At 34.2% G+C, this 27,190-nt stretch overlaps 1 protein-coding gene across 2 annotated transcripts; it reads left to right on the top strand.

The window, feature by feature from the left end:
* Positions 1-347: 347 nt before the first annotated feature.
* Positions 348-27,190, top strand: MS3_00005786 (uncharacterized protein). Of its 2 annotated transcripts, XM_051213864.1 has the most exons (14): positions 348-587; positions 621-865; positions 901-945; positions 978-1,037; positions 1,069-1,281; positions 1,318-1,392; positions 2,996-3,232; positions 4,587-4,844; positions 7,713-7,925; positions 15,992-16,147; positions 18,399-18,479; positions 19,802-20,263; positions 23,564-23,644; positions 26,024-27,190. In XM_051213864.1, the coding sequence occupies exons 1-14, from the start codon at positions 566-568 to the stop codon at positions 26,657-26,659; spliced, it is 2,784 nt and encodes a 927-aa protein (XP_051069877.1). In that variant the 5' UTR covers positions 348-565; the 3' UTR covers positions 26,660-27,190. The 2 variants fall into 2 exon arrangements, with proteins under 2 accessions (XP_051069877.1, XP_051069878.1); XM_051213865.1 differs by having other exon boundaries at positions 348-472; positions 523-865; positions 901-1,281; positions 26,024-26,971.

The following is a 27,190-nucleotide window of genomic DNA, read 5'->3' as shown; positions in this document are numbered from 1 at the left end:
TAAGACATTTGTAATCAAATTATATCAACCCAGTCAAATCAGAAATCAGAGATGAATGATTCCGAAGTTGTGTGTGAAAGGCTGTCGATATGTCGGGAAGCGTTAGGCCTAAGTTGTCCAATAGTTGCAAGAGCTGTGTAACACGGCACTCGTGATCTGGTGTGGATGCGTGACCGAGAGCTTTCAGTTAGGTGTATCCAGTTAAATCAATGCCGTTAGCATCAATGTCGAGGACCTACATAACTATTTGTTTTGAGGATTTATATATCTCTACAAGTCGAAACTTTTTTTGAACAAGAAACACTTTAGTGCAAAAAACCTCACTATTTTGACAATAGCGTATAATTGTGCTCCTCATAAACAAGACGACTGAAGACTTCCATAAATTTTCAGAGACAAAATAAAAATTGAATCATGTAAAACTTTAAATACTTTAATTGTGTATTATCAATTGAGTGATGATGTGTCTATGGCAAGTTGTTTTTCCACATCGGAAACTAATTATTCACTGCTTTCATTCAGTTCTCGGGTAACTTGATTTGATTGTTCGCAATACTGAGTTGGGATGTTGCGGTTGACTTTTGTTTGTAATAATCTCTCTTTTTATATAACATTTTTAGTGATATTTTTATCACCCATAGTTGTTTCACATACTACGGTTGACAGATTAGTTTGCCGAAGTGCTGTCTCTGCACAAAAGCATAATGTTCTTCCTGAATGTATTGGTGAATGGAAGAAGTACCCATGGTCGCAGTTTAGAATAGATAATTCTTCCGAATGCACGGATTGCCGGTTAATCTCACCCTATGTGTGGGATTACAAGATTGAGCCACTGCTTTGTGCTACTGGTGTTAAAAATGAAGAGGTAATTTTTTCGGTTGGATTAACAGTTAAAATTAGTGCAAAAATATAATCAACGCTTTATCCCAACTGAAATATATCAAGGTTAGTGCTGTTTTAAGTAAAATAATTATTAGAATCGCAATAACGTTTTGTGTAACATCCTTACGCTTTGTGATTCTCATACATACATCAAAGTAAGAGTACATTTCGATTGACATTAACAAGGATCTAAATTTCGGCGTTCCACTCTGTGATGATTGTAAACGATTGGTCAATGATATGCAAAAGCTTATTGAAGACAATTCAACTGCTGCACAGATTGAAGCACAGCTTGATGAATTAGTCTGCAATAATCTTCCAGGTGAAATAATTCCATACTGCAAAAATTTGGTAAATGTCCACGTTCCATATGTCCTGCATATCATTTCAGAAAAGATGGTGAGAACTATGCTGAACTTATCTTAGTTATTTTAGAGTCCTGAAGAGATCTGTGCAACGCTGGGACTTTGCGTAAGTGTGAAGACAAAATTCACACTGGCCAACTTCATGGTAAGCAAGTAGATTTACTACACCCTAGCGTTGTTAACTGAATAATACAGAACTTACCAGTAACCAGTACCTCAAATAATTTAAGCTGCATGTATTATGGAGTCTGATATGCCCAACTTTATTTCAGAGTATATATTACCTAGTTTTCGATTATCCGAAATGCTCCAGTTTGCTATTAACACACGCAGTAGATTTAATGTTTCAGAGTTGTTAAATTAATCCTGAGCTGACTTCTGCTTTGGCATTTTCGATCAAAGTAAACATCAGAGACAGCTAATACCACTATTAAAATTTTATTTTCCAATCGCACAAATTTAGTGCGAACAGTTCAGTATGTTAACAGGATGTAGTTGTATCGTTTCAGTGCTTTACTACTGGTTGGTTTATAAAATTATCCTTTGTATAATATTTTATATCAAGTTATCACCATGCTTGTATTTATCGAATGTGGTTGTTTATTACACACGTGACCATAACTTGAGATAGTACCTGACACCGATCGCTCAGTCAGTCAGTCAGTAACAACGTAGAACTTCGTACGTACGTACATCAGTTCGAGTTGCCACACCACATTAGCACAGAGATACAGTTGTCGATTCAAATCCCGTAGTGGTAGAGGTAGCAAGAGTATAAGCAGTAATCGGGAAGATTAGGGTTTGGAGATGTTATTTAAAGAGTATAATCCAGTGAAATAAATTTGGAAAGAGGAAAAAAGGGACATGAAGAATTTAGAAGATTAGAATTTGGGAGAACACAGAGAGTGGATGCACCTGCGCCATCGCAAACGATTTTGAGCCATGTCATTCAGGGTCTCTAACCATCGGTTGCTATCATCTCGTGGTCCCCAACCAGGTAGTCTACACCTACCAACATGACTCAGTCTACTTGTCAGTGACTTCATGGACTTGTGCCATGTTTTGGTTTGGCCGCCCCTAGCTTTCTTCCAACCTACTCCTATACCACTGAACATAGCATGTCGAGGCAGTCGGTCGTTGGGCATACGAAACACGTGTCCCAGCCATCTCAACTGATGAAGTTTCACTACTTCATCAATTGATTTGCCATCCTTACCTAGTACCCGTTTCCTAACAACTGTGTTACTTACTCGATGGTCCCATGATACCCCATGACACCAATTGCTGCAAATTAGTGTTCTTTTTCGTCATCCCAAGTACTAAACATTGTACTAATTTACACATTTTATTAAATCGTTTCTTTTACTTTTTTCGTTTACTTCATTTTTGTTTGCACCATGAATTTTAGTTTACCTCATGGATAGTTTTTATGTTAATTACATATGCATTAATTAGAGCTTATGTCAGCAAGTTACTATAATTTGAAATGTATGAATTGGTGTAATATTTGAAACCAATTTTGATGTTTTTACTTCAAGCCGTAGCAAAATGCATTAGGGCACACGAGCTTGTGTTTGTACAGTAAAAATTTCTAGATCGAAAAAGTATGAAATATGTGTCTTGCCGATGAATGAAATCAAACTTTTAAGTTCTTTTTGTGAATTATTCTACTAAATATACGACTACTTGTTCTTTCAACTTACTAACTGGTATATATATATATATATATATATATATATAATTTTCAGACTAATAAAGGAAAGAAATGTAATGAAGATAGAAAATTTTCATGGATAAGACGCCCAATGGGTAGTGTCGGTCATAAATGGACTTCATACAAATCTCAAGAAACTCCAACCTGTCCAAACTGTTTATCAGTACTGAGTCAATTCAAGATAGGTGTTGAGAACCCAACTATACAAGAACGCTTAAAGGAATTGATTGATGAAAAGGTTTGCACACATATGGGCTTCTTTGCCGCCGCTGTAAGTTGCTGTATCTTAGATTTCATGTCTCTTTCTTACGTTACCACGTTATATGCCAAATATCTTTACCGTCATATACATTATCTATCCGTTAGTCATACGCACGGTGATATGGTTGGGCCGATTTAAGTAAGTAGATTTATTTGGGTTGTTTTTAAAGATATCGGGGACAAAATACACCTACTCCATAGAAAAACGTACTGCTCAACTGGACAATCTGAAAGCAGTTTCAGAAAGTCAGCTATAAACTTTTAGACTGATCATCAGGATTAATTTCACAGGTGGAAGGAAACAAAGCTAGGGAGGAAAGATTGACAGGAAGGATGGAAGTTTATGAAAAGAAAGTGGTTATCAAATATGATAAACATGGATACTGCTGAACGTGAAGTTGGGATAAAACATCTGCTTAAGCAACTAGGATACTGCTTATCATCTCAATGACCAGGTGTGCGAATTTAATGTCAAAGAGGTAAATACTTAACCTTATTCACATGATATTTTGTGAGTTAGCTCTAACTACTGGCTCCGTACTTCATAAAATTTATCATTGGTAACTTTGGAGCCAACCTTTTCCAGTCTTTGTATGACGTAAAGCATCATCACTGGAGATCCTGCTTATCTATTGCAAATCTTGCTCCCACCACCTCTAGTACAATCATTAATGCGAATTTGCCTTAGGGCATTTGGAATACTCTGTACCTACTCAGCTCACTGAAATCTCACAAATGTTAAATGACTGGAGATTACTTATCCCGTCTCTGAGTTTCCTAGCTCATAATTTGAGGACAACTTATTTCGCACAATACAGTTGAACTGTCTATATCATTTTACTGATTAATTCATATCCATTACCTGCACAGCGATCATAGTTTAAAGGAGGTAGTCATTTTTCAATAAAATTTTGGAACTTTAATGACTTATAAAAAGCATGGTATGAAATTTCGTGTCCTTAACTTGTTTCTTACCAGACAATATAAGATCACCAGTCGCCTGAAGTATATCGATGCACGTTAATACTTGTATATTATCTCCATCAAATACAGACTAAGTTGTCAAGATAACGGTAGTGAGATGTAAATACCCGCTTTTATAAGTAATATATTTCAATGAAATGAAATGGTAATCGTAAGTACCTGATGCTCAATAGTTGTATGTATTGCCTCGATAAGTCAACTTAATTGTGTTCTTCCTGATTCTTGTTTGTGTTTTCTATATACCTATGATTCTATTAAATCTCGTCTCGTGTAACATTCCCATTGTAAATTTCCGTTTGGATTTACTGCTTTTCTCTACCTTCTACTGAAATACGTATTTGGTTATGTATTATATGAGTAATTTGATTTACACATTTTAGTGTAAAGAAGCGATAGAATATAACTTTGGTCAAATAATCAATGGTATGAAAGAGGTGGACCCTAAAGAGATGTGTAGTTTGTTTGGAATGTGTACATGTGAATACAATAATATACCTGGTGATACAATGTTACCATCGTTGTCTACATCACAGGATATTCCCGGTGTTTGTCATTTATGTACTCTATTGGTCAAAAAGATATTTGAACTAACTATTGGTAATCAAACCGAAGCTGCAATTGTGTTAGCTATGGAGACCGTAAGCATTTTTTCATCAGTTGCGTTTTTATTTATGGTACTGATTATTTTATTAATTATTGCTTAACGCAACAAAAATGATGGGATTAATCCTGGTTAAAAGAGTGAAAAGGTGAATTCTAAAACTTATAAAAAATGGTTTTCCTTGATATTAATGAGATGTTAGTGGCAAACTAAATTGTTGTGCAAGCGTTTTCAATTAAGATCTATTTAGAGTTATTTAGAAGGTTTTCTGTGATTTGATTATACGAAATTTTCAACTGTTGAAATCAATGAGTAGAAAGCTAATCGACAGATGAATGCAATGATTTGATGTGGCCTAGACAATATTGTTGATTTCGGCCTCCTAATGGTTAGAAATGAAAGACATGACCACTATCCAGATTAGTAGTTGTTCATGTAACAAAAAACATGCTTATATACAGAACATAAATACGAAATAAATATTATAAAATGTCATTAAAGGAAATTAGTTTATGTCACTTGTACTCCGATCCGTTAAGACCTGGCTGTTAGACTTAATCTTTGGCCATGATATCACTTAGAAACCATGAATTCTTATACCTATTTGAAATAATCTGAAAGACTATAAAATTCATTCATACAATATCCTACTCTATTATGCACTGTCAACAGTCAATGTGCTTGAGGTGCTTTTAGAATGCTAATAATACAGCCATTCTATGCACCTTATTTACCACGAAAGTGGATAAACCAGTCAACGTAAACTGAATTAAATTTCCAAACTTAGCTTGTTTTCCTTGAATACTTCAAACATTGGGGAAGAAAAGAGGATTACACAGAATTTTGATGTGTAGAAAGTCCTTTCTAGGGAACATAATGTTTTATTTCTAAATTCTCCGTAAGTGAATTTCTGTTGAATTCCAAGTGTTCACAAGCATTTAATAATTAGTAGTTAGTCATGAAACTGATTAAGTAAACATTTTTGGTATTTTTTTCCATCAAGATATCTCTTAAAACTTAGTTTATTTTTGCACTATCATTATTATATATGAATTGACTGATACGTCCAACAGAGGGTTTTTTGTTATCGAAGGAAATCTTAATCTATTACTACTTCTAATCAATAGTACATAGGCCATTTTTAACATTTAAATATCACTATCAAGATTTAATAATCGGGTAGAATATATGGTGAATTTATGATAACATACTTGTAATATTCTACTTTGAAGTAGAAAATAAAACGTGTAATGTTTCCCAACTTGGCTTAAGTCATTTCTTCAAGATGCCTTGGTTTTTATTTAATTCAGTTGTAAATAGATATTACTTCATTAGTCATTATAAACTTTGTAGTATTATTTAGTTTATTGACTTTAGCCATTAGTTGGGTGTAAAATGACTGGACTGAAAATGAAATCTGACTTCGATTTCGGAAGTACCTGCTATATGCGCTTTTCACGATAACTTACTAACACATTATTTAAATGTCATGTGGTTGAAATGATCAGCCGTTTGACAGATATAACTTTTTTAGTTTAGTTAAAATTTAGATTTGTATCATCCATTGCGGATAGGGTGACCTTCAATGATAATAATAGTTCTATTCATTACTATAAATTTTGCGTACAGTGAAGAATTATCGTTGTTAGCTATGCAATTTTACAATGGATATCTCTTTAACACTCATTCAGAATTGCGATTATTCAGAATATTTTAAAATTAGTTCGATTGGAAATGGATTAGAATATTCCGTTTTTGATATTTCGACTTAAATGTGATCAGTCTTGATTGGCAAATATACGTCATATGCGGATTGCCTCAATATAGCCATTGTGACGCAAGTTAGTATAGAATGAATGAAATGCGTCTAACAGTGGAATCCAGGACACAGTTTTCTTCCTACTGTTCACTCTGGTACTCGAGTTCCGGAGTAGAAATCCAGCTGACGAGTTTTAAATAGGACGAACCACGTTTCCTGGATCCCACTGGTAGCCACATTTTATATATTGTAAAGTTTCCTTCCAAAGTCATCATCTTGCACCCATATTCAATGCTTGAAGCTTTCTGATAGTTTATCTGCCATAACTACTTCCCAACCCATCATATATAAGGTGTTGAGATCTCAATATATTAGTCTTTCATTGTTTGCAAAAGGTAAATTAAAGGTAGATGTGCCAAGAGTTGTAGTGCTTCAGTTTGAGTTTCCTAGTATTTAGTATCATAACAATAGGAACGATTGTTCCTGTTTGATGATAGCATATGAATACATACAGTTACCATTTATAACTATTCAGTTTAAAGAAATCTAAAACAGGTAGGTTAATTGTAGTATTCACAGTTGGAAAACAGGTTATTCCAACGTTAGGACAGGCAGTCTTAGAAGTTTATTGATCAAGTAATTTAATCTTTCGTACATCGTAAACCTACCTTTTATGCTTATTAACGTATCACTAAGACAGTATAGTTTTGGTCAGCTTTTTATTCTTGTAACTTTCATTGACTTATGTGACTTAGTTTAGCAGCCGAAACCAAAGGGTTTGGGATTTCATCCCAGAGTTTAGATCATGTGCTTTTTATTGATTGAAAATATCTATGTAGGTGTGTAGCACTGGTTTTCATGGCTGTTACAATTTCAGATTGCTAAGCCTAATAGACCTTCCTACGGTTTATCATGTTTTCATGTGTCGTTTCATTTTAACAATCCGATAAACTTGAAGGTGTAGAAAATATAAATACACTGCACTGTTTTATAGTCACATAAAGCAAATACATTAAATTTCACTACAGATGAGTAAGTTAACTATTCTACATACCATTAAATATTGTCAGTGGAAATTTTCGCAATTATCTCAGAAAATTTGTTTATCATTGCTACTTTATATACTTGATTTTTGTCAAATATTAGGTCTGTGAATATCTACCATCTGATTACGATACACAGTGTGAGAACTTTGTCGAAAAATACGGAGCGAAAATTGTTAGTGCTATTATTGACGGCACTGCTCCTGAGCTAATATGTGGAAGTATAGGATTGTGTGCTTCACCCATACATCAGAAGGTAGGGCTACCATCATCATCACAGTCACTACCACCACGTCAAGATCATCAAGTTCAAACTGTAAGTTCTGTTGTCTTAATTTTATTTCATAATGTTATAATTCTCTCTTACGGTTATAACCCAGCTATTCCTATTGCTTAGTATTCTCGGACACCGATTCACTCGACAAGTCCCCCAAATTAGAACACGGTTGAACAGGAAAGGAAGTTATATTCCAAACAACAAAGTTAGATGGAAGTAAGAAGCACAGTAGGAAAAACGTTAGTATATTTATAGTTTTTCACATGAGAAGATTTTTACAGAGTTCACTAAGTATTGACTAACGCTGATTGGATAAGAATTAGCCAATGATCGAAGAAAATTGATTACCCACTTCATTTTGTCTATTATTTTAGAAAAATTGGTGTCAACAACTGTTTAACATTGATGTAATGAGTATCATTACTAGAAAGTCTGTCGCTCTTCACACTTTTTGGTTTTTTTGATTGTGGAGTGTTCAAATATCTGTCTGGTGTTTACCATATTAGGCTGTGATTAATATTTAAGAGTGTGAAAGGGAATTCAGCTCAAGAATAACAAATAGATTATATTTATAGTTTATTCGTACATTTATTTTCAAAACAAGGGCGACTAATACAATGGAAGGCATTGAACTTGCTTCATTTATTGTGACAATATATGCTTGCAGAATTACGTTGGATATAAGCTAGGGGTGACCAAATCAAGACGTAGTATCCTTTCATGAAGTTATTGATAGTTGGACTGAGCCATGTTAATAGGTATAAAGTACCTAGCTGAATTCCGCTTGATTATCGTAACTAATGGCCGTAGATATTGTGTGAAGTGACTCAAAATCATCTGCAATGACACATGCATTCAGTCTTCGTCTCCCTTTTGATTCTAAGTTTCTAATTTTTTTCCATGAACTTTATTTCATTAACTTATATTTTCTTATCGAGTAGCATCTTCAGTATCTAATCTTTTCCATTTCAATTAATACTGTTATTACCCCTACTACTCTAGGATTTGCTTTCAGGATTTCCTCTCGATATGCTTATGGGATCTGGCAATGTGAACCGACGTACACATGTGCTAGTGCCTACTTTGTGTATGACTGACTGATAAGAATTTGGAAATTATGCTTTCCTTGTGATAAGCTTGTTGATTTTATCTTTCAGTTCTAAGTTCTATTAAAGGTTATTAGGGCGGTTGTCGCTTGCCGGTCGCCCACAATATGAAATGATACTTTTTGAGCTACCTAGAAAGGAAAATGGGCTAAGTAATCAAATATACCTGTTTTAAAAGAATTACTTTCAACGTTGAGATCGTGGAGAAGATTTGTAGCTCAGGTGGATGATTTGGGTGGTTTTATTTTCTGTCATTGTTTACTTTTTTTCGATTGGATTCCCCAATAATTTGGATTTTGGTTCTATATATATACAAGAAGCAAGCAATGACAGGTTAAAGGTTAACAATAACCAATCAAGATGGAGGTCTACAGGACAAGCTGTGGGTTATATGTAGAGAAATTCGAACACTTCATTTGTACCTGGAGTTTGTGCTGATGATGTTTTTCGGAAGGATAATGAAAGCTTCAAGATCAAACCATCCAGCTCAGGGGACGAAACTTCATCTAAACTGCCTTCAGTGTTTCACTTTTCGAATTTACCATTTTTTTTGCTCGGATGTAAACAACAGAATATTTAACAACTAGTCAATATTTTTGTTAAGATCTCTCTTTATACAACTAGGCTACTCTCATTACTTGCTATTCTTCAGATACTACTTCACTCGGCTAGTTCCCAAAATCAGGACGCCGTTTGGACAGGTGCGTAGTTATATTACAAATAAACTAAATTGAATGAGAGTAAAAATCACAGTGAGAATATTGTTAGTATATTCATAATTTAAACACAAGAATATGCTAGCGTTTTCGGGATCTATCTTGTAACACTGATTGTCCCACTTATACAGGGGACGAGACTAGTCGAGTATGGTAGCCGGGTCGTGTAGAGAGAGATCCTAAGAAGTATATTCGTCGCTGATGAATAAAGGATTTTAATAATTTCTATTTTCATTGTATTAAGTATAAAAATGTTCAGTTTTTCTACTGTTCATATACTCTTTTCTAAAAGTGGTGTGTATCTACCACACGTTTCTTATTAAAAAAAAACCCATCGCTCTTATTTTAATTTGCGATAAAGCGGTATTCTTGCTTGAATTTCTGTTGTGATACTGTTATCTTCATGCGTTTTTTATTGCTCTGAGTGGTTATTTGTCTAAATAAAGGGTAATGTTGTTTCCGTCCTCCGTGGCTGCTCTTTTCAAAAATGATTTCCATTATTTTTCAAAACTGGCTTTTAATGCTGACATCAGTAAATTATGTAGTTTGGATACAATTTTACAATCATTACAATAATGGTTCATAAATAGGAAATCTCCACATAGTAGGTATGTCAATGGCTTAGTGGTTGAAACACCTATCTTCTATAACCAATAAGTCTGTTTCAAAGCTTGCTCCACCTAATTCTCTTCTTGTGTAAATAAGTAGTATCGTTAAATCTCACACAATTTGATACAAAGCCAAGTCCATAAATCTATATTTGGTGAATGCGTTACCAGAAATAGCAATCATTCTTTCTTAAATCATATTGTCTATGTATTTATTTATTTATTTGAACACATAGATATTGGTACAAGAAGGCACTAAATACATATGCGCCACACAAACCTCATTTGATTTGTGTGAGGGCTGTGATACTGACCGGGTGCCCAAACCGAAGCAGGTGGTTTCCTTAGGAGGTCACACCCGAAGCCTTCGGCTTAAAGGTCCGATCCACAAGGCAGTGGAGCATCGTAAGGAGATGCAGTCCCATGGTAGTCGTTGAACAACGATTGGTTCATGCGCCATTTATTCCCTCAGGATACTGGAGCTCATGTGCACCATTGGTTTGGAATTAGGATTTTCCAACTCCCCTAGGTGAACTCTCCATGCTCACCAACCCGGTTAAAGCGCCGGATATTCGCTTTTCGTCCTCTCTATTCCATGAACAACAGTAATGTCACGAGAAGGCAGTGAGTAGGACTTCCCTGGCAGAGGCTATATACGCGTGTCCATATGAGAGAATTTCGAGATGGAGAGTGGACTCTCCCCACTCTCGACCGTACCAGGGCATTTGGGGGCATATTGTCTATGTCTAGTATTCTGCACTGTTACTGCTACTATTCTAGCAGTTCTCTTGGTAGTTCCATCTCACTATGTTATTATGTTGTAGCAATTTGAATCGGAACACATGTGTCAAGTCCTGTGTTGCTTACAACTGACTGACTGATAAGCAGCATGGATTAGCCATAAAACAGTAGTTGGTTGTCTGGTCTAGCAAAAACCAAAAAGAGGTGTCTAACACAATGAGCAAAGAAAGAAAAAAAGATAATCATAATCCTAGTAAAAATCTGTATGATAGATAAAAGCGACATCTTACTATTTATAAATAAAAGACTAAATGACAATTGTCTATAGCTCCCATTATAGATTATGCCTAATGGATGTCTCAAGCAACTTGTAGAAGGCTATTTTGTCGGTCCTAATACAAAAGTCAAATTGTTAGTTATTTGTAATATACCTAATTATTATCTCACTTTACTGCTATTAGATAAGTTAATCTGTCTTTTTGTCAAATCGTTGGCTAACAGTAATCATCTTAAGAAAATTTTTTAAAATATAACAGTATTTTTATCAGAATGGGTTTTGTGGAGATTTTAGAAATTTCACAGATTGAAATCATGAGTCAGTTGAAGCTAGACCACCATTGAAAACCTGGAAGCACTGGACGGCCGTTTCGTCCTAGTATGGGACTCCTAGTATAGGAACTCACTGAAGACAATGGTGTGCGGTGGCGCAACTTCGTGGATTGGTTGAAGTTAGACATTAACACCGTTGGATGCCGGCTCAGTGGTCTAGTGGTTAAGTGCTCGCGCGCGAAGCCAGTAGGTCCTGGGTTCGAGCCCCGCGTGGTGCGGGATCGTGGATGCGCACTGCTGAGGAGTCCCATACTAGGACGAAACGGCCGTCCAGTGCTTCCAGGTTTTCCATGGTGGTCTAGCTTCAACTGACTCATGATTTCAATCTGTGAAATAACAGTATATATTAGTAGTTCTTTTGCACCAGATTTAGTCATCTACTGTCGGCTGAGATAACATCATTAACTTGATACACAATGTTAAACATCGGGAAATAGTTCATGAGCATCAAATATTTTAGTCAGAGAAGGGCTTTTGTGGATAATATCATGAATTCAACTATTAAATTATCAAATATTTGTTTTACTGTTTGTTTATGACACCTAAATGTTAGCACGATCGGGCATTAAGAAATGCGCCACATAAAATGGAACGATAATGTACTTGAAAAAGGAGAAATAGGAAGGTTCATACAATCGATCAACAACAAATAAATATTATTTATAAGAGGGTATATTTCAATTTGAGAAAACAAAAAGAAAGGCAACCAAGCTAGATTATCTTCAGTTTAGGGCGTTTATGAAATAAATATAGCAGGGTAGTCCCCGCATTCTCTCCCGAGCTATGTTTAATAACATCTCAGCCAGTTACATGATCTCTAGAACTTTAGCCTGATTATTGTTATAGACCAGCAAATGCCTATCCTTTCATGAAGCTGGTTGATTGCGGTTTGAATCCCATAGCCCATCAGTTTCCTCATGATTACGGGTATACCTTGTTGATGAGTTCCAACTTGCTTGAAACCTGGGTCAGCCTCCAACCGCTTGATGTCTTTCATTTCACGGTTGTATGTCACAAACCGGTAATTTATTTCCGTCTTCCACTCAGTCCGATCGTCGGCAAATAATGCACAAATTGGAATTCGCCGAGATAACCTTCGTAAAGTATATCTAAGCTCTACCCAATTGCAATGTTTTATGATCATGGCACCAGTTGAATTTTTATTACTCCATCTGAACATACATTATTGAATCTCAACATCATTAACACTGTGTTGACACTATATGTGTTCAATCCATTTTGAAATGACGAATCTGTAACTTGAAATAAAATGTAAATTGAGTGATATAAAAACCCACTATATTATACATATAAACACTACTTAATAAAATGTCTTGTTTTCATTACAACCATATACGTTATGATCACAGTGTTAACATGAATGATCACAATTTATTGTCTACTGTACTAAATATGAACGTTAATGTATTTGTTGTTCACCATTTCGTTTCGTTATATTGTGACGAAGTGTGTGTGTGTGTGAGATAGAACATTTGAGTGAATAAGTTTATTGTGTAATTGTTTATGTTAACTCTATTTAGTAACTAATTTCGTTATAAATTCGTCTATTTTTTGTAAACTTCCAACTGTTTATGTATAGAAATGTTAATACTTCGTCTTATATGATGTGAATTAGTACGAGTTAAATAATAAAAAGTTAAAACGTTTATTCTAAACTAAATTCTACATAAATTGTATCTATTGAATTTAAGTAGTATGAAATGAATGTATTATTAAATGATAAGTATCAGAAAATTCAATTGAATGACATATCATATCAATTTACTATTGGATATGAATCGCAAATAATGTTCTATTGTATATAAACAAATAAATTTTTTCAGTATAATATCAATTATGTAATAGTTTTTTTCCTTCTAGTTAGTGAATGTTGGACTTAAACTACTTTTTGTTTAATATCAGATGGGTTTTGTGGATATTATAGTAATTCCAATGGTTAAGATCATGAGTCAGTTGGAGCTAGACCACCATGGGAAACCTGGAAGCACTGGACGGCCGTTTCGTTCTATTGCGGGACTCCTTAGTAGTGCGCATCCACGACCTCGCCCCCTGCGAGATTCGAACCCGGGACCTACTGGTTTCGCGCGCGAGCACTTAACCACTAGACCACTGAGCACTGAGCCGGCATCCAACGGTGTTAATGTCTAACTTCAACTAATCCACGAAATTGAGCAACATATCCACCATTGTCTTCAGTGGGTTACTATCTCACAACAAACCTGGTTGAACTCCACTGGTCACTACTTCTCACTAGAACTCAGTGGTCTAGTGGTTAAGTGCTCGCGCGCGAAACCAGTAGGTCCCGGGTTCGAATCTCGCAGGGGGCGAGGTCGTGAGTGCGCACTACTGAGGAGTCCCTCAATAGGACGAAACGGCCGTCCAATGCTTCCAGGTTTTCCATGGTGGTCTAGCTTCAACTGACTCATGATCTTAACCATTGAAATTACTTTTTGCTTATTGATATTTAGACAGATAACACTGTTAAATTTACCTATAATCTAATTATAACGGTAACTATTTTAAAATGGTTATGTAATGTTCACAGATTCATTTCATTATTACTGACCAATTGTATAAGTGTGGTGTAGATTACTTATTCTGACAATTATAAGTAGTGTGTAACCGCTATCGGTGGTAGAATTCCTGGCAGAAAATTACAACGAAGACAAAAGAAAAGAAATCTGAGAGTAATCCAAATAACAACAGAATTAGAGGAATAATGGAGTGTGTAAAGCACAAGGCAAAGAAGCTGTGCAAATGATGTGTTTAATGTATGGTTTTGATACTTATCAAGGTCTTCTGTAATTTTTCATTAAACAATAAATTGGTTATTGAATTAATAGGAAATATAGTTTAAGTGATCGAGATATGTCAGTTATATAACATTAGCAGTATTTTAGTTTTCCTATATATATGCGATTGTGTTAAAGATAGAAAGTAGTGTTTTTTTTTCTTAATTTTATTCTTACTATCGCAGCAGATTTTAAAAATGGAGCAGTCATTCTTTTGAGTCACATGCAAATTGTTGTTAATGGTTTTTATTCATGTCGTTAACATTCTTGCTGAAATCGATACACCATTGGTATGCAACAATATATATGAGCAAATCTTATTCACAGATTGACTTATCCACACATGTTTCGGATTCAAACAATACTACTGATTACTAACCATAACTTTTTCTCAAAACAGCTGGGAGTCAAAGGTGTATGCGCAAGCAACTTACATTGTTTATTCTGTAATCTCACTTTAGTGTTTCTTTTAAGTAATATAGGTGATTTTAATCCACATATGTGTATAGCTAATTTATCTGAGCTATTTCTCGGGCTTTCTGGAGACTGTAATCACTTTAATTTAGAAAAAATTAATGAAAATTAAACAATCGGGGAAACATTAGGCCAGGTTCATTTGTTTCAACCGTGCTAACAACTTTTTGAAATAGCGATTACCACTGTTTCTTTTATTAAGATATGAGAAGTGGTTTGTTTTCATAAATGGTTTTCTTTGATAAGGTTAGGCGATCAATCCCATTTTAATAATCTCATCCAATGGATGTATATACTTGTTGAAACTTCCGTTTATCGTACCTCTTTAATTGCACATTATAAATTGTTCAAATCCGTAGACTATAGTCTCGTTTCGCTTTCGCAGGTTGAACAAAGTTTCATCATCAAGATACAGTGGTTGTTTTGAAAAACTACCGCTTCCATGTAGATTTTTATGTAATTTATCGTAAAACTGACTTTTGTAGTTCCTTGTTCTATATTTTTGAATAATATTTTGATCTTTAAAGGTTCTGTTATCATCTGTAATATGCTATGATTTCCTGTTATACGTTATTCCTATTTCGTACAGTTTTTTAATATCTTGGATAGTTTCGTTTTGTCTAAGGATGATGTGCTCGTCAAATACAAACGAACTTGCTATAATAACAATAATTGGAAGCAGTTACCGAGTTTTGTTAGTTTAGAGAAACCAGATTTCACAAATGCAATGTAAAACTACTCATACCGAATATATTGTTCATTTGAATTTTTACAGTCAGAGTAGCCTAGCAACACCACTATTAAAAAGTCACTTTGGCTTTCACTATACACGAAGCAATCTCATTGTACCCGTTTTTCTAACCATTTATATTCAATTTAGATAACATAAAACGATTATAAACCTCCAAATAAATCGCAGTATCTTTCTATTATCATTGAGTTGACTTTTTCTTCGTAATTTTGAGTGCTTAGTATTTTATTAATCACAAGATCTTGTTTTCTCTTTCTACATATATATTTGTCTTAATGATGATGTAGACTGCAACTCTATCATCTGGTATAGATGTTTGTTTAACCTGTAAATTTTTCGTTGAAACACTTTATGGACAACTTCAAAATAATAAAACAGAAGAGGAATTGAAACATCTGATTAAAAATGCATGTTCCGTTCTACCTGCTGGCTATGCAGATAAAGTAAGTTATCAGTAATACTCATTTAGTCAAGAATGAATAACAACGATTTTGGGATAAAGTGAATTCATTTCATTTTGTTTGTACTTTAAGTCCTCTAAATATGCCGCTAATTTGTATAAATCAATGAAATGATTTACAAATCTAATTATATGTGTAACATGCATGCAGTCACATTTACTTTGATGACAAATAATTACAATTACTTTCCATATGTTCATACGAGTCCAATGTATAAGTGCGCACAAAAGAAAAAGAGTGGATATGACGTAATTGAATGTAAGAAACAGGAGTAAATTGTTATGATCGCAGTAGACAGAATAGTGAAAGTGATCTTAGTTGTCGAAAAAACAATTGTATTCATAATAATGATGATAATAACACTAATAATAGTAATAATGTTTGAAGATATCAGAAAATAGGACGAAATAGATAGGGGATTAAGCATCCTATTACGTAGTGTTACATTGATAAGATTAGTTGTAATAAATAATTATAAATTACGAATGGAAATATGACCAGAATAAATAATGAAGTTGCTTTGCCCTGTTAGTAACTTATAGTATTAAAGACTCAATCGATGTGATGCTTGGCATTTTCAATTTATAACATTAACCATTTCAACTTTAATTCTTTGTCTATTGTAACACAGAAATGATAATTTTGGATTTATAACTACAGAGGCTAATCAGGAAGTTATCGAAAACGATCATTAGCTCTTATAATCTTTGTTCTCAAAAAGAGGTCAAACATACATACAGCAAATTGCAAATATTTTAAAAAGGTGAGATAAAATATACAGGGTGCGGCTATTAGTGAAGCGGTTATCAAAGTAGTGTCTAGTGAAACACAAGCTCATTTTGTACTCATCAATTGGGGTTGAAGCTGCAAATAGCGTCTTCTGCATGTCGCAGAAGCCTGTGATTATTCTGTCTGTTTATCACTTAGAAGAGTACCGGGATCTACTGAATAACCAACGTCCAATACGTATGTCTTCCCATTGAAAATTCCTTGATGTTATTGCTTTACAAAAGATTATGAAAAGGACCAATCGGACAAAATGATACTCATTAGTTTTTATTTGAGCAGACCACAAGATTCTAACAGTTTAGGTGTTTGCTGATAAGTTTCATTTATTGATCTCACATTTAGTGTGATTAAAAAAAACTCGAATAATAATAGTGATCACGTGATTATTAATAAAAAATATTTCAATAGAAATTCAAATATAAACATGAAGTTAAAGGGGTCTGTCGATGATAATCGTGATTGTACTCCTCATTTAGAGTGATGACTTGATATTACAACCATTCAGGTCTCCATATGTGGGTTGTAAATTCGAGGTCTGCTCATCATTATCTTCGCTTTGAACAGTTGGATAGAATCACTATTTCTCACAGAAACAGTGTAACCTGAAGCTGAACATCTGTACTTGATAAGTTAGTACAAGTTTTCACCACCTACACATCCTCTTACAGTAATATCCATGATGAATGTTTACCCACTAAATATGGATTCTCATTGATCATCAATATATTACAGCATGACTGGTAATATGTAGCATGTTTTTCAGCAAATGTCATAAATCCCTTGCAACTGTCTGATTTTCTGCTTTATCTGATTTTATAGCTTCATAGCTTCTCACTATGTAACCTTTAGGAATTTATTCTAAAGCCCATTGTGATATTGTAATATCACTAATCAAGTTTCTATGAGATCGATTTTAAAGAAAGAGAAAATATATATTAAGAAATTTAGGTCATATGAATATTGTTAGCGTTTCTAAAATATTTTAATTGTGATTAAGTGGTAAATATAATGTAAAATGATTGATTGAAATGGTTAGAAATAATGTTGTGTATAAGATAGAAAAGATTACGCCACTAACATTATTTCAGATAGATAGATAGATGATTGCATAATTAGTGAACGCAACATGAACTAGTTTAAAAGTCATTAACATTGATGCGGAATTCAATCATTCGATTAATTGGCCTCAGCTAGAATACCATTGGAAACTAGGATATATTGTGCCAAGTCCCTCGAATCCAAGTCCAATATCCTTGTTATAGTCTCTGGAAGGGTCGGCGTGTTGTACTGAAGACTCCCGCGATAAAACGAAACAGGTTTTCAATGGTACATTTACTGGGGTTAGTCTGTGACGAATATAATCTATAAATCATACCATTCTTTACAAAATCTCTTCGACTAATCAGTTTTGTATATGCATTTCTTGTGTTTCTTCATCTTCTAGTGTTCCGAATTGATTGATCGTTATTTCGATGATGTCATTAAACTAATAGAAAATAATTATACACCAGAGCAGATATGTCAAGTAAGATTTTTTTGTTTTCATATAGTCGACAAAATTCACTCATTTTCGTCGGTAATCTATTTTTGCCTAAGATTTTAATAGAATATATACTTCATTTATGCTTATTATTGAATCTGTATATTTATATTACGGAAGTTGTTGAGATGAAACTGGTCATCGGTTTCCCAATTTGTCTTCATTATATTCCCAATTATTGAACGTTCTTTTTTGCAGAAGTCATACTTTTCATTTTTCGTTGCAGTTGAATATGATATAACTCAGTTATTTTGAAATAAGAATGTAAATCCAAAGGAAGATTACGCATTCAGATTACGTGTTACACGTTGTGTATAAAAGATAATGCACGCTGGTAGAAATATAAAGTGGTGGCTAATACGTTGTGGAATATGGAGCTGTGATACTCCGAGTTGAATGTTTCATCATCCCTCCTCGCAATGTACATCAATACTAATATCACTGAAACATGTTTTATTTATACCAATCAAAAAACATGTCGTCCATACAATACAGTTGGCGTAGCGTTAGTATTACTAATTGACCATAAATTTTGCTTGTTATATTATTCCCAATTTGTTGATTATCAGATGATCGCATCTTGTCACAGCAACCATGGAATTGGTCGGTTATCGTGTAAGATGATACGTTGATGTGTCGTGTTTGTATTTTCTGATATAAAATCTTTTAGAACTGATACGCCCATTACTTCAAATTACTAATTTTAACTTGTATTTCTGAAGGGTCAAGAATCGTTAGGTGGTGGTTACTTTTCTTCATTTATTCACAATCTATTAGGTACAGTTTCTCACACTCACAACCACTTTTGGCTTGATCTTGTATAATCGTTATTTTCTATTTAATCGTTGAGGCGGTCTGATTTGCTTATATATAAATTACATATGTCTGAAATACATTATTCATTCATTGGAAGTTGAGATTGTGTTCTGGACTCAAACGGACAGGACTAGGCACAAAGTACTGAGAGTTGACTCTAGGCTGCTCGTGCTGGTTAAAGCATCATTGGTTTGGCACAGTGTCAGAATCATATAAGTCGGCGCTCTGATTGGCGATCTTGTCACTTGATAATTTACAGGCTATAGCACATAACATTCACATCAAATTAGAAACACGTATTGTGACAATTCTTATCTTTAAACGATCAAATACATTCATTCTTGTCGTTTTTCTTTCGTTTTTGGTAGTAGTAGTAGTAGTTGTTGTTGTTGTTGTTGGCGTAAATGAGCTTAAATAATTTCATACAAATTATTAAACTTCTTTCCTGTCATGTTTTTATCATTGTTTTTTTTAAAATTATCTTATTAAAGACAATTTCACTCTGCCAATCAATACCAGCTTGGAGTTTATCCGAACAAAATCCATGCCTTTTAGGCTCAACTTATTGGTGTCGGGATTACAGTACAGCAAAAATGTGTAATGCTGTAAATTATTGCAGTTCCAATGGTTGGAAAACTTATCCACCAAGTAATCAGAATAAATTATTTAAATCACAATGTGAATTGATGAAATTAACAGAGATATGTGTTAATTCTGAATTGGCTAAAAAATGTAATCGTTTAAATGAATGTTATGAACAACAAGTGAAAAATTTCTTAAATTTATTCAGTATTTCAACAGTATCATTAAATAATGACAAAATTAATAAATCACCATGTTCCGTGTGTGTTGTTATGACAACTAAATGGTTGTTACAATGGGATTTATTTGGTGGACCAATTATTAATCGCAGTATATGCGCTGAATACAAAACTAAAAATGAATTACAGCAGGTGAGAAAGAGATAGAGAGAATGGTTTGTGTTTATTTTAGTCAAAATTTATGTTGAGTAGTCGTCCTACTAGTTTGACGATTCGTCAAATGTACAAAAACGTGAACTTGTCGTTTCTTTAGATCAATAAGTTGTAATCTAATGGTTTACACTTTTTAATCATCCACTATACAGCACTGTTGTAAACTGAGGAACTTGTGCTTCATGTTGAGTATATTACCTTCAGATCATTTAGCTAAAATGAATTACTTTGCACTTTCGATTCCTCAGATCAAGACAAAAGAGCTGTCTAATGGTTTTTGATATTCAATGGTTTCTCAGCTGTTTATCAATCTGTTACAAAAATCATTTTTATAAGGGAGTCTCAACGATTCTTATCAGCTTAAATATTTATTCGTTACTCCCCTTGACCATTATGGTCTGAAGACAAAAATTTATCAGTATTCTTATTTTTTTATCGTCTTCAAATTTAATGTTTCATTTGTCCCATAATTCTTTTTCGAACTGTTTCATATGATAGTACTGTTGGTTCGCTCCATTTAACATCCTATCCAAAGTTTCGTCTTTTTGTTTCTCTAACGCATTTCAAGCAAATCCAATGAATTAGTTGCTATCTGTAAGTATCTCATGTTAGATTAGTTGTAAGAACTGTCAGGATTTCATCAATTGAATCGTTAGTAATATCTAACGACTCCTTTCTATACTGTATGTAGGCTTTTGTTCACACAAGATGATGTCATCACTAACACAACAAGTAGGTTCTCTGTTGTGGCTTCTTCACTTTGAAATACTGTTTCATCTCTAAAAGTGCATGATAGTCAAGTCAATCTTTGATCTGTCATGAAACCCCGAAATAATACCCATTCAAGAACTGTAAATAAATCGTGGGGTTGACCGGAATTCTATGCATGTAAGTTCGAATGAGCATATATATTGTTGAGTTCATTTTGATAAGATGTCAAAAAACAAGAGATAATCCATAATCAAATAGCTTAATATTGTATATCTGTTTATTATGACATCAATTTACTCATCTTTCACATTGAAAAAAATAATATAATGTTGATTGGGTGTAAGAGTATTTTTATATTTATTTGATAGATCAGTAACCTTAAACTACATGTATAGTTTGTACTGCACATAACTACGGATTTGTTTGATGAGTGTGTTTTATGATAAAAGACTATTGATTATTCATGATTTATATGAAATGGACACTGATTTTGCTGTGTATAACATTCACTGCTATTTATGGCAGTGGACTTGTTGATTAATCAATAAACCTGCTTGTAAATGCCTTGTCACTCATGATTTTTTTAAGGTAGGCGAATAAAATATATATTATCAGTCAAAAATCTGAGTGTGATTAGTTATTTGCATGACAGTCCGATACACCATTGAGACTTCGTTATGCACAATTGATTGATCAATGAGTAGTGACCAATGTCATGTTTGGCATCAAAAAGGAAGAATATGTTTGTAAAATCTCAGCGAAAGAATTTAAAGTAAATCCAACGTTTCGCCTGGCAATCTGGTCCAAGCTTTTTTAAGGAAATATGATCAAACATCGATAACTTTGACGCTTGATTATATTTCCTTGAAAAAGCTTGGACCAGATTGCCAGGCGAAACGTTGGATTTACTTTAAATTCTTTCGCTGAGATTTTACAAATACATTCTTCCTCTTTAATGTATAGCATCAACTCGGCGCCCAAATACTTTGAAACTATTCGATCAAACTTAGACGAGAGTTCTCATTCAGTGTCATGTTTGTCTAATCATTTAGTATCAGAAGGGGTTTGTGGAGATTTTTAGAAATTTTCACAGATTGAAATCATGAGTCAGTTGAAGCTAGACCACCATTGAGAACCTGGAAGCACTGGACGGCCGTTTCGTCCTAGTATGGGACTCCTCAGCAGTGCGCATCCACGATCATTTAGTGTTGATCGAATATTATTGATTAAGGTGAAATCCAGCCACTAGTCAAAGTGACTCAACATCACGTGAAATATATTGAAATGCTAGTCTATTAGAGGTAGTCAACAGGAAATCGTGGATTTAGGTTGCGTGTTACGTAACACTCGTTAGCTAGGCGTACATGCAATCTTGAAAGAACTGACGTTCCGCGATATTGGTTACTATTCAGTGATTAATAGTCTGTACATATCTCACTTCTACAGGTCATCAGTTATAGCTTGAATAGCTTTTTAATGGCGTCTAAAAATGTGGTGCTGAGCAACACTAGTTTGGATCCTATAAAGCACTGATTTCCCGAAGACTGCGAGTACATCTTGCCAACCTCGACTTGTCAGTAAATCAAAAAACACTGCACAATTATAAAATGATTAATAATACAAAGTAGTGAAATAACTGGAATAATAACTTTAGTTTGAATGATTAACCCTCACATATTGAATTGTTCTTTGTAGTTAACGAAAAAGGTCAAGTTTACATATTAGGAGTCGGGATAGTATTCTAAATTGGAGTTGCCATCCCATTGAGTTTTCATCACTACATGACATTTGTTATAATGTCATTAAAAGAAATACTTTAGTTTTGAGTTGAGTATACTAATTAGGATTGTGATTTTCATCACCGAACTAACATCAGTTTTAATCCAATGCTTTGGCACCTTCACGTTTATAAACTTAAGAAGCTTAGGGTTGAGATTTAAAGGAAGAATTAGAAAGAGAATATTTTCTAAACTAAACACTCATTAAATCATTCAGGTCAAGCACCATATTAAATTCACATTTTGGTTGTATAATAAATATCTTTGATTCCGAGCATTTTAAGAATCAGTGACAGCCAATTTTCATCTAGTTAATAATAACATACAAGTTATCTAGAACTACCGTTTAAATTTTGTGCAAGATACAGGAGGGATTGTCGTAATTCTGGTTGGCTAACTTAAGACCACCAGTATATTCTACTTTTACCGATATTACGTTTCAATATTATTCTTTATTCTATGGATTTATTTGTTCCTCTGAAACTAGATTCTTTGTGGTTAATCCTTTCTGTCATCAATACAGCTATTATTTCGACTTGTTTACTTATTGCTTTGTCGATTTGATCTCACTGTCCCGTTGTGATGTAACAACTTGGACAACTGGGGATTTTTGTAAGGTTTCACGTTGATCGTAACTACCCGATGGTTACCTCTTACAATTTGTGTGTAAATAGCTGTTCAAATTAATGAATATTTCTGTTTTCGTGTAGAGATGTTTATTATTTCAATTAAATTAGCAGTCAAAAATATCTTACTGTTGATTTGTTTATTTTTCATACCTTGTTATTAGTGCTATGATGTGGTTGAAAAGGCTGGAGTGCTATTGATTCGTTCAAGGAGTGATCGTAATAATGTCGAACAAATATGTGCTGTATGTATTCTAAATTTATTTGATCATTTAAAATGTTCTGTTTAACGTGTTTTTCGTTGTAATCGTAAACGTATTTAAGTTAGACGATCATTGAAAATCTGGAAGCACTGGACAATTATCATGTGCCCATTAGTGATCAGCTTCGAGAGGAAATTTCCGGAATTGTGGTAAAAAGTCATGACCAGTGAAGCTAAATCTTGTTGAGTAAGACAGTTACTCACCGAATACAATGGGTGGTGGTCACGCAGTGTTGTGGATTGATTGAGGTTAAACATTAACACCGTTGGATGCAAGCTCAATGGTCTAGAGATTCAACGTTCGCGATAAATTTTCTCGGTTGGCAAATCAAGTCACTGTCAAGAAAGTTTCACTTTTGCTACTTGAATCTTCTTGATGTTATGAGTCTGTGTAGGTCCAAAAGCTTTATAATGTGCTACAAAGTCGACCACTCAGTAAAATGAAGTGGTTATTAGCGTGTGATAACACCAACCACCTTTTAAGCAGAGGTAAATGTCCGCTGGCAATGGAATGAATTTGGGACTCTGATGCGTGTATCTGCATCACAGAGTTGAAGTTCGCTCCGAGGCTGAAACCTAGTACCGTTCGCTTCAAACGTCATCGCGTTGTTAGTATGAAACATGCGTTCTGGATTCCACTGCTAATCAACGTTCATCTCTGCTTAGAATGCTTGTAAATTACTGACAATATCAAGGCAATCCGCACGGGATGCACATATGTCAATAGGAAACGGATCAACTGCAGTCTTAAATGTCTATAAGAAGATTCAAACAATCAATACAAAATGAACAACCACCTTTGTTAATGGCTTATTCGGGTTTTAATGCTTAAAGTGCTAACTCAGTATCGTTGCTCCTGTTTCAGTCTGTTTAAACTTCCCCACTGCAATGGCTACACTTCTGAGACCACTTTCTTGAGGATAGTAGACAGCTTTCAGTACAAATGGTTTTTGATTGCATCAGGTTAAACATAGAGGAAAACACTGAGTTTTTAAAATTTTATTCAGTACTCAGTGAATTGAAATCTAATCAAACATTGATATTTCGGACAAATCTATCAATGATAAGCTGTTCCTATCGACTTTTTGATTATGAAAACAAAATGTTTCCGGGTATTGATGAGAAACATCCTATTCCATCTACATTTTGTTATTCACTAAGATAATTTCCTCATTGATTCATTATTCTTCAAACAACTTTTTCTACATATCAAGACTTCAAGGAACACTTGATGCCTCCGTCACTGGATCATTATGTTGGGTTGGCTTTAGCCCTACTTTAAGGTAGCTGATGTAATTTACTGAATATCGTTCCTAGGATATTTTGTAATTATTTTCAATTCTGTAGATGAGAGTGCTTAAAGCGAATCGTTAATATACCTGGATGGTTTCTGTAGAAATTAGTTTTTCTAGTTGATGTTTGTGTCCGACTAGCTTCAGTTGTAGTGCAGTGCTATTGAAAACAAAGGAACATTGGACAGATGTTTTGTCGTAGTCTGGGACTGTTGAACATTCCCCACCACCGATCACTAAGAGAATTAAACTTAAGATCTTCGCGTTTTCTTGGTGAACATTTAATCATTGGACAAATAGGTCCTTTAACTAAGGTCAATCTATGATGAATATCACCTCAGTCAGTCAGTCAGTCAGTAACAACGTAGAACTTCGTACGTACGTACATCAGTTCGAGTTGCCACACCACATTAGCACAGAGATACAGTTGTCGATTCAAATCCCGTAGTGGTAGAGGTAGCAAGAGTATAAGCAGTAATCGGGAAGATTAGGGTTTGGAGATGTTATTTAAAGAGTATAATCCAGTGAAATAAATTTGGAAAGAGGAAAAAAGGGACATGAAGAATTTAGAAGATTAGAATTTGGGAGAACACAGAGAGTGGATGCACCTGCGCCATCGCAAACGATTTTGAGCCATGTCATTCAGGGTCTCTAACCATCGGTTGCTATCATCTCGTGGTCCCCAACCAGGTAGTCTACACCTACCAACATGACTCAGTCTACTTGTCAGTGACTTCATGGACTTGTGCCATGTTTTGGTTTGGCCGCCCCTAGCTTTCTTCCAACCTACTCCTATACCACTGAACATAGCATGTCGAGGCAGTCGGTCGTTGGGCATACGAAACACGTGTCCCAGCCATCTCAACTGATGAAGTTTCACTACTTCATCAAATGAATATCACCTACAATTATTAATACTTGAAGGTCTGTTTCGCTCCATCTAATAACTTTTCATTGTTATGGCTTCGAAACGTTTTAGGGATAATTACAAATTCGTTTTTTAAATTTTTGTTTGGATCATTTTAATTAAAATTCTCTATATTTGTTCTTATTACTTATACGTTATGCAGCGTACAATCAACTGTGCTTCAGTGAAAGATGGTGAAAATGAACAATTCTCTGAAACAATAGATCAGTCTGTAAATGAAAATCCAGACAAATTAAGTCCATTAGCTTTATATGATTTTGATAAAATTGCTTGTTTATGGGGTCCTACTTATTGGTGCTCATCAAAAGAGACGGCTAGAAAATGTAATGCAACAAATTATTGTACAGCAACTTATTGGCCCGAAATTAACACTAATGGCATTGATATTGATAGTAAAGATAATAATATTATTGACAGTCATGCTACTACAACGTCATTATCAACGCCAATTGAGAAAACTAAATCTGAACATTTATTAGGTATAAAACCATGTTCATGGGGGCCATCTTATTGGTGTCAATCAAAAGAAATTGCTAAAATATGCGGTAATGCAGCCTTAGTGCATTGTGAAACTAAGGTATGGATTACTTTATCAGATTCAAGGAAATCATCACATAAGATAACTTCTAAACTTGATAATAGATGTACACATGGTCCATCGTTTTGGTGTGCATCATTTGAAAATGCTAAATTATGCGGTGAACATGCAGAATGGCATTGTATGAATGTAGTTTGGTCAAATATACATAAATTCAAATCTAATTCTATCAATCCATAATTGAATAATGATCAATCTTAATTTTTACTGCCTAGAGGACATTTTTGTGTTTCCCCTTCTCATTTGAACTCATTCATTTATACTTCATCTGGTCTCTGTATTTGTGTTTGTGCCTATTCATCTGTTGTTTGTTAATGTGTTTTCTACAAATTTATCTTTTTGAAGAACAATCTGAATTCATTGACTTTTTTTTATTTCTCTCTGTTGGAATAAAATATGAACAACATTTTGATTTTACATTGCTCAAAAGTCATTTACATTAATGTCTCATTTTTATTAGATGTACTGTTTGATTAAAAGTTTACTATTCAATTTATACAGTTTTGCGTTATTTTTTTGAAATTTCCTAATTTGTGATATTGATAAACGGAAGAAGTGTCTAACATGACTAACTTCACTGCAGTAATGTGCCTGGCAAGAAATACGAAAGTTCAGTTGCAAGTGAAATCTAAAGGGAATAATGCCGATGAATTGAGATGCTATAAGGAATATAAGAACGGTCGCTTACACCATGTAAAAATACGTCTTTGG

This window comes from Schistosoma haematobium, chromosome 3 (genome assembly GCF_000699445.3).
Source record: "Schistosoma haematobium chromosome 3, whole genome shotgun sequence".
Lineage (NCBI taxonomy): Eukaryota > Metazoa > Platyhelminthes > Trematoda > Strigeidida > Schistosomatidae > Schistosoma > Schistosoma haematobium.
This window is presented reverse-complemented; position numbering and strand designations above follow the sequence as displayed.

What these genes read in the sequence shown, in the direction of transcription:
- MS3_00005786 (XM_051213864.1), top strand. Translation starts at nt 566, where the DNA reads ATGTTGCGGTTGACTTTTGTTT. An exon ending in TGGGCTTCTTTGCCGCCGCT is followed by an intron (nt 3,233 to 4,586) that starts GTAAGTTGCTGT and finishes TACACATTTTAG; the next exon opens with TGTAAAGAAGCGATAGAATA. An exon ending in CTAAAAATGAATTACAGCAG is followed by an intron (nt 20,264 to 23,563) that starts GTGAGAAAGAGA and finishes CCTTGTTATTAG; the next exon opens with TGCTATGATGTGGTTGAAAA.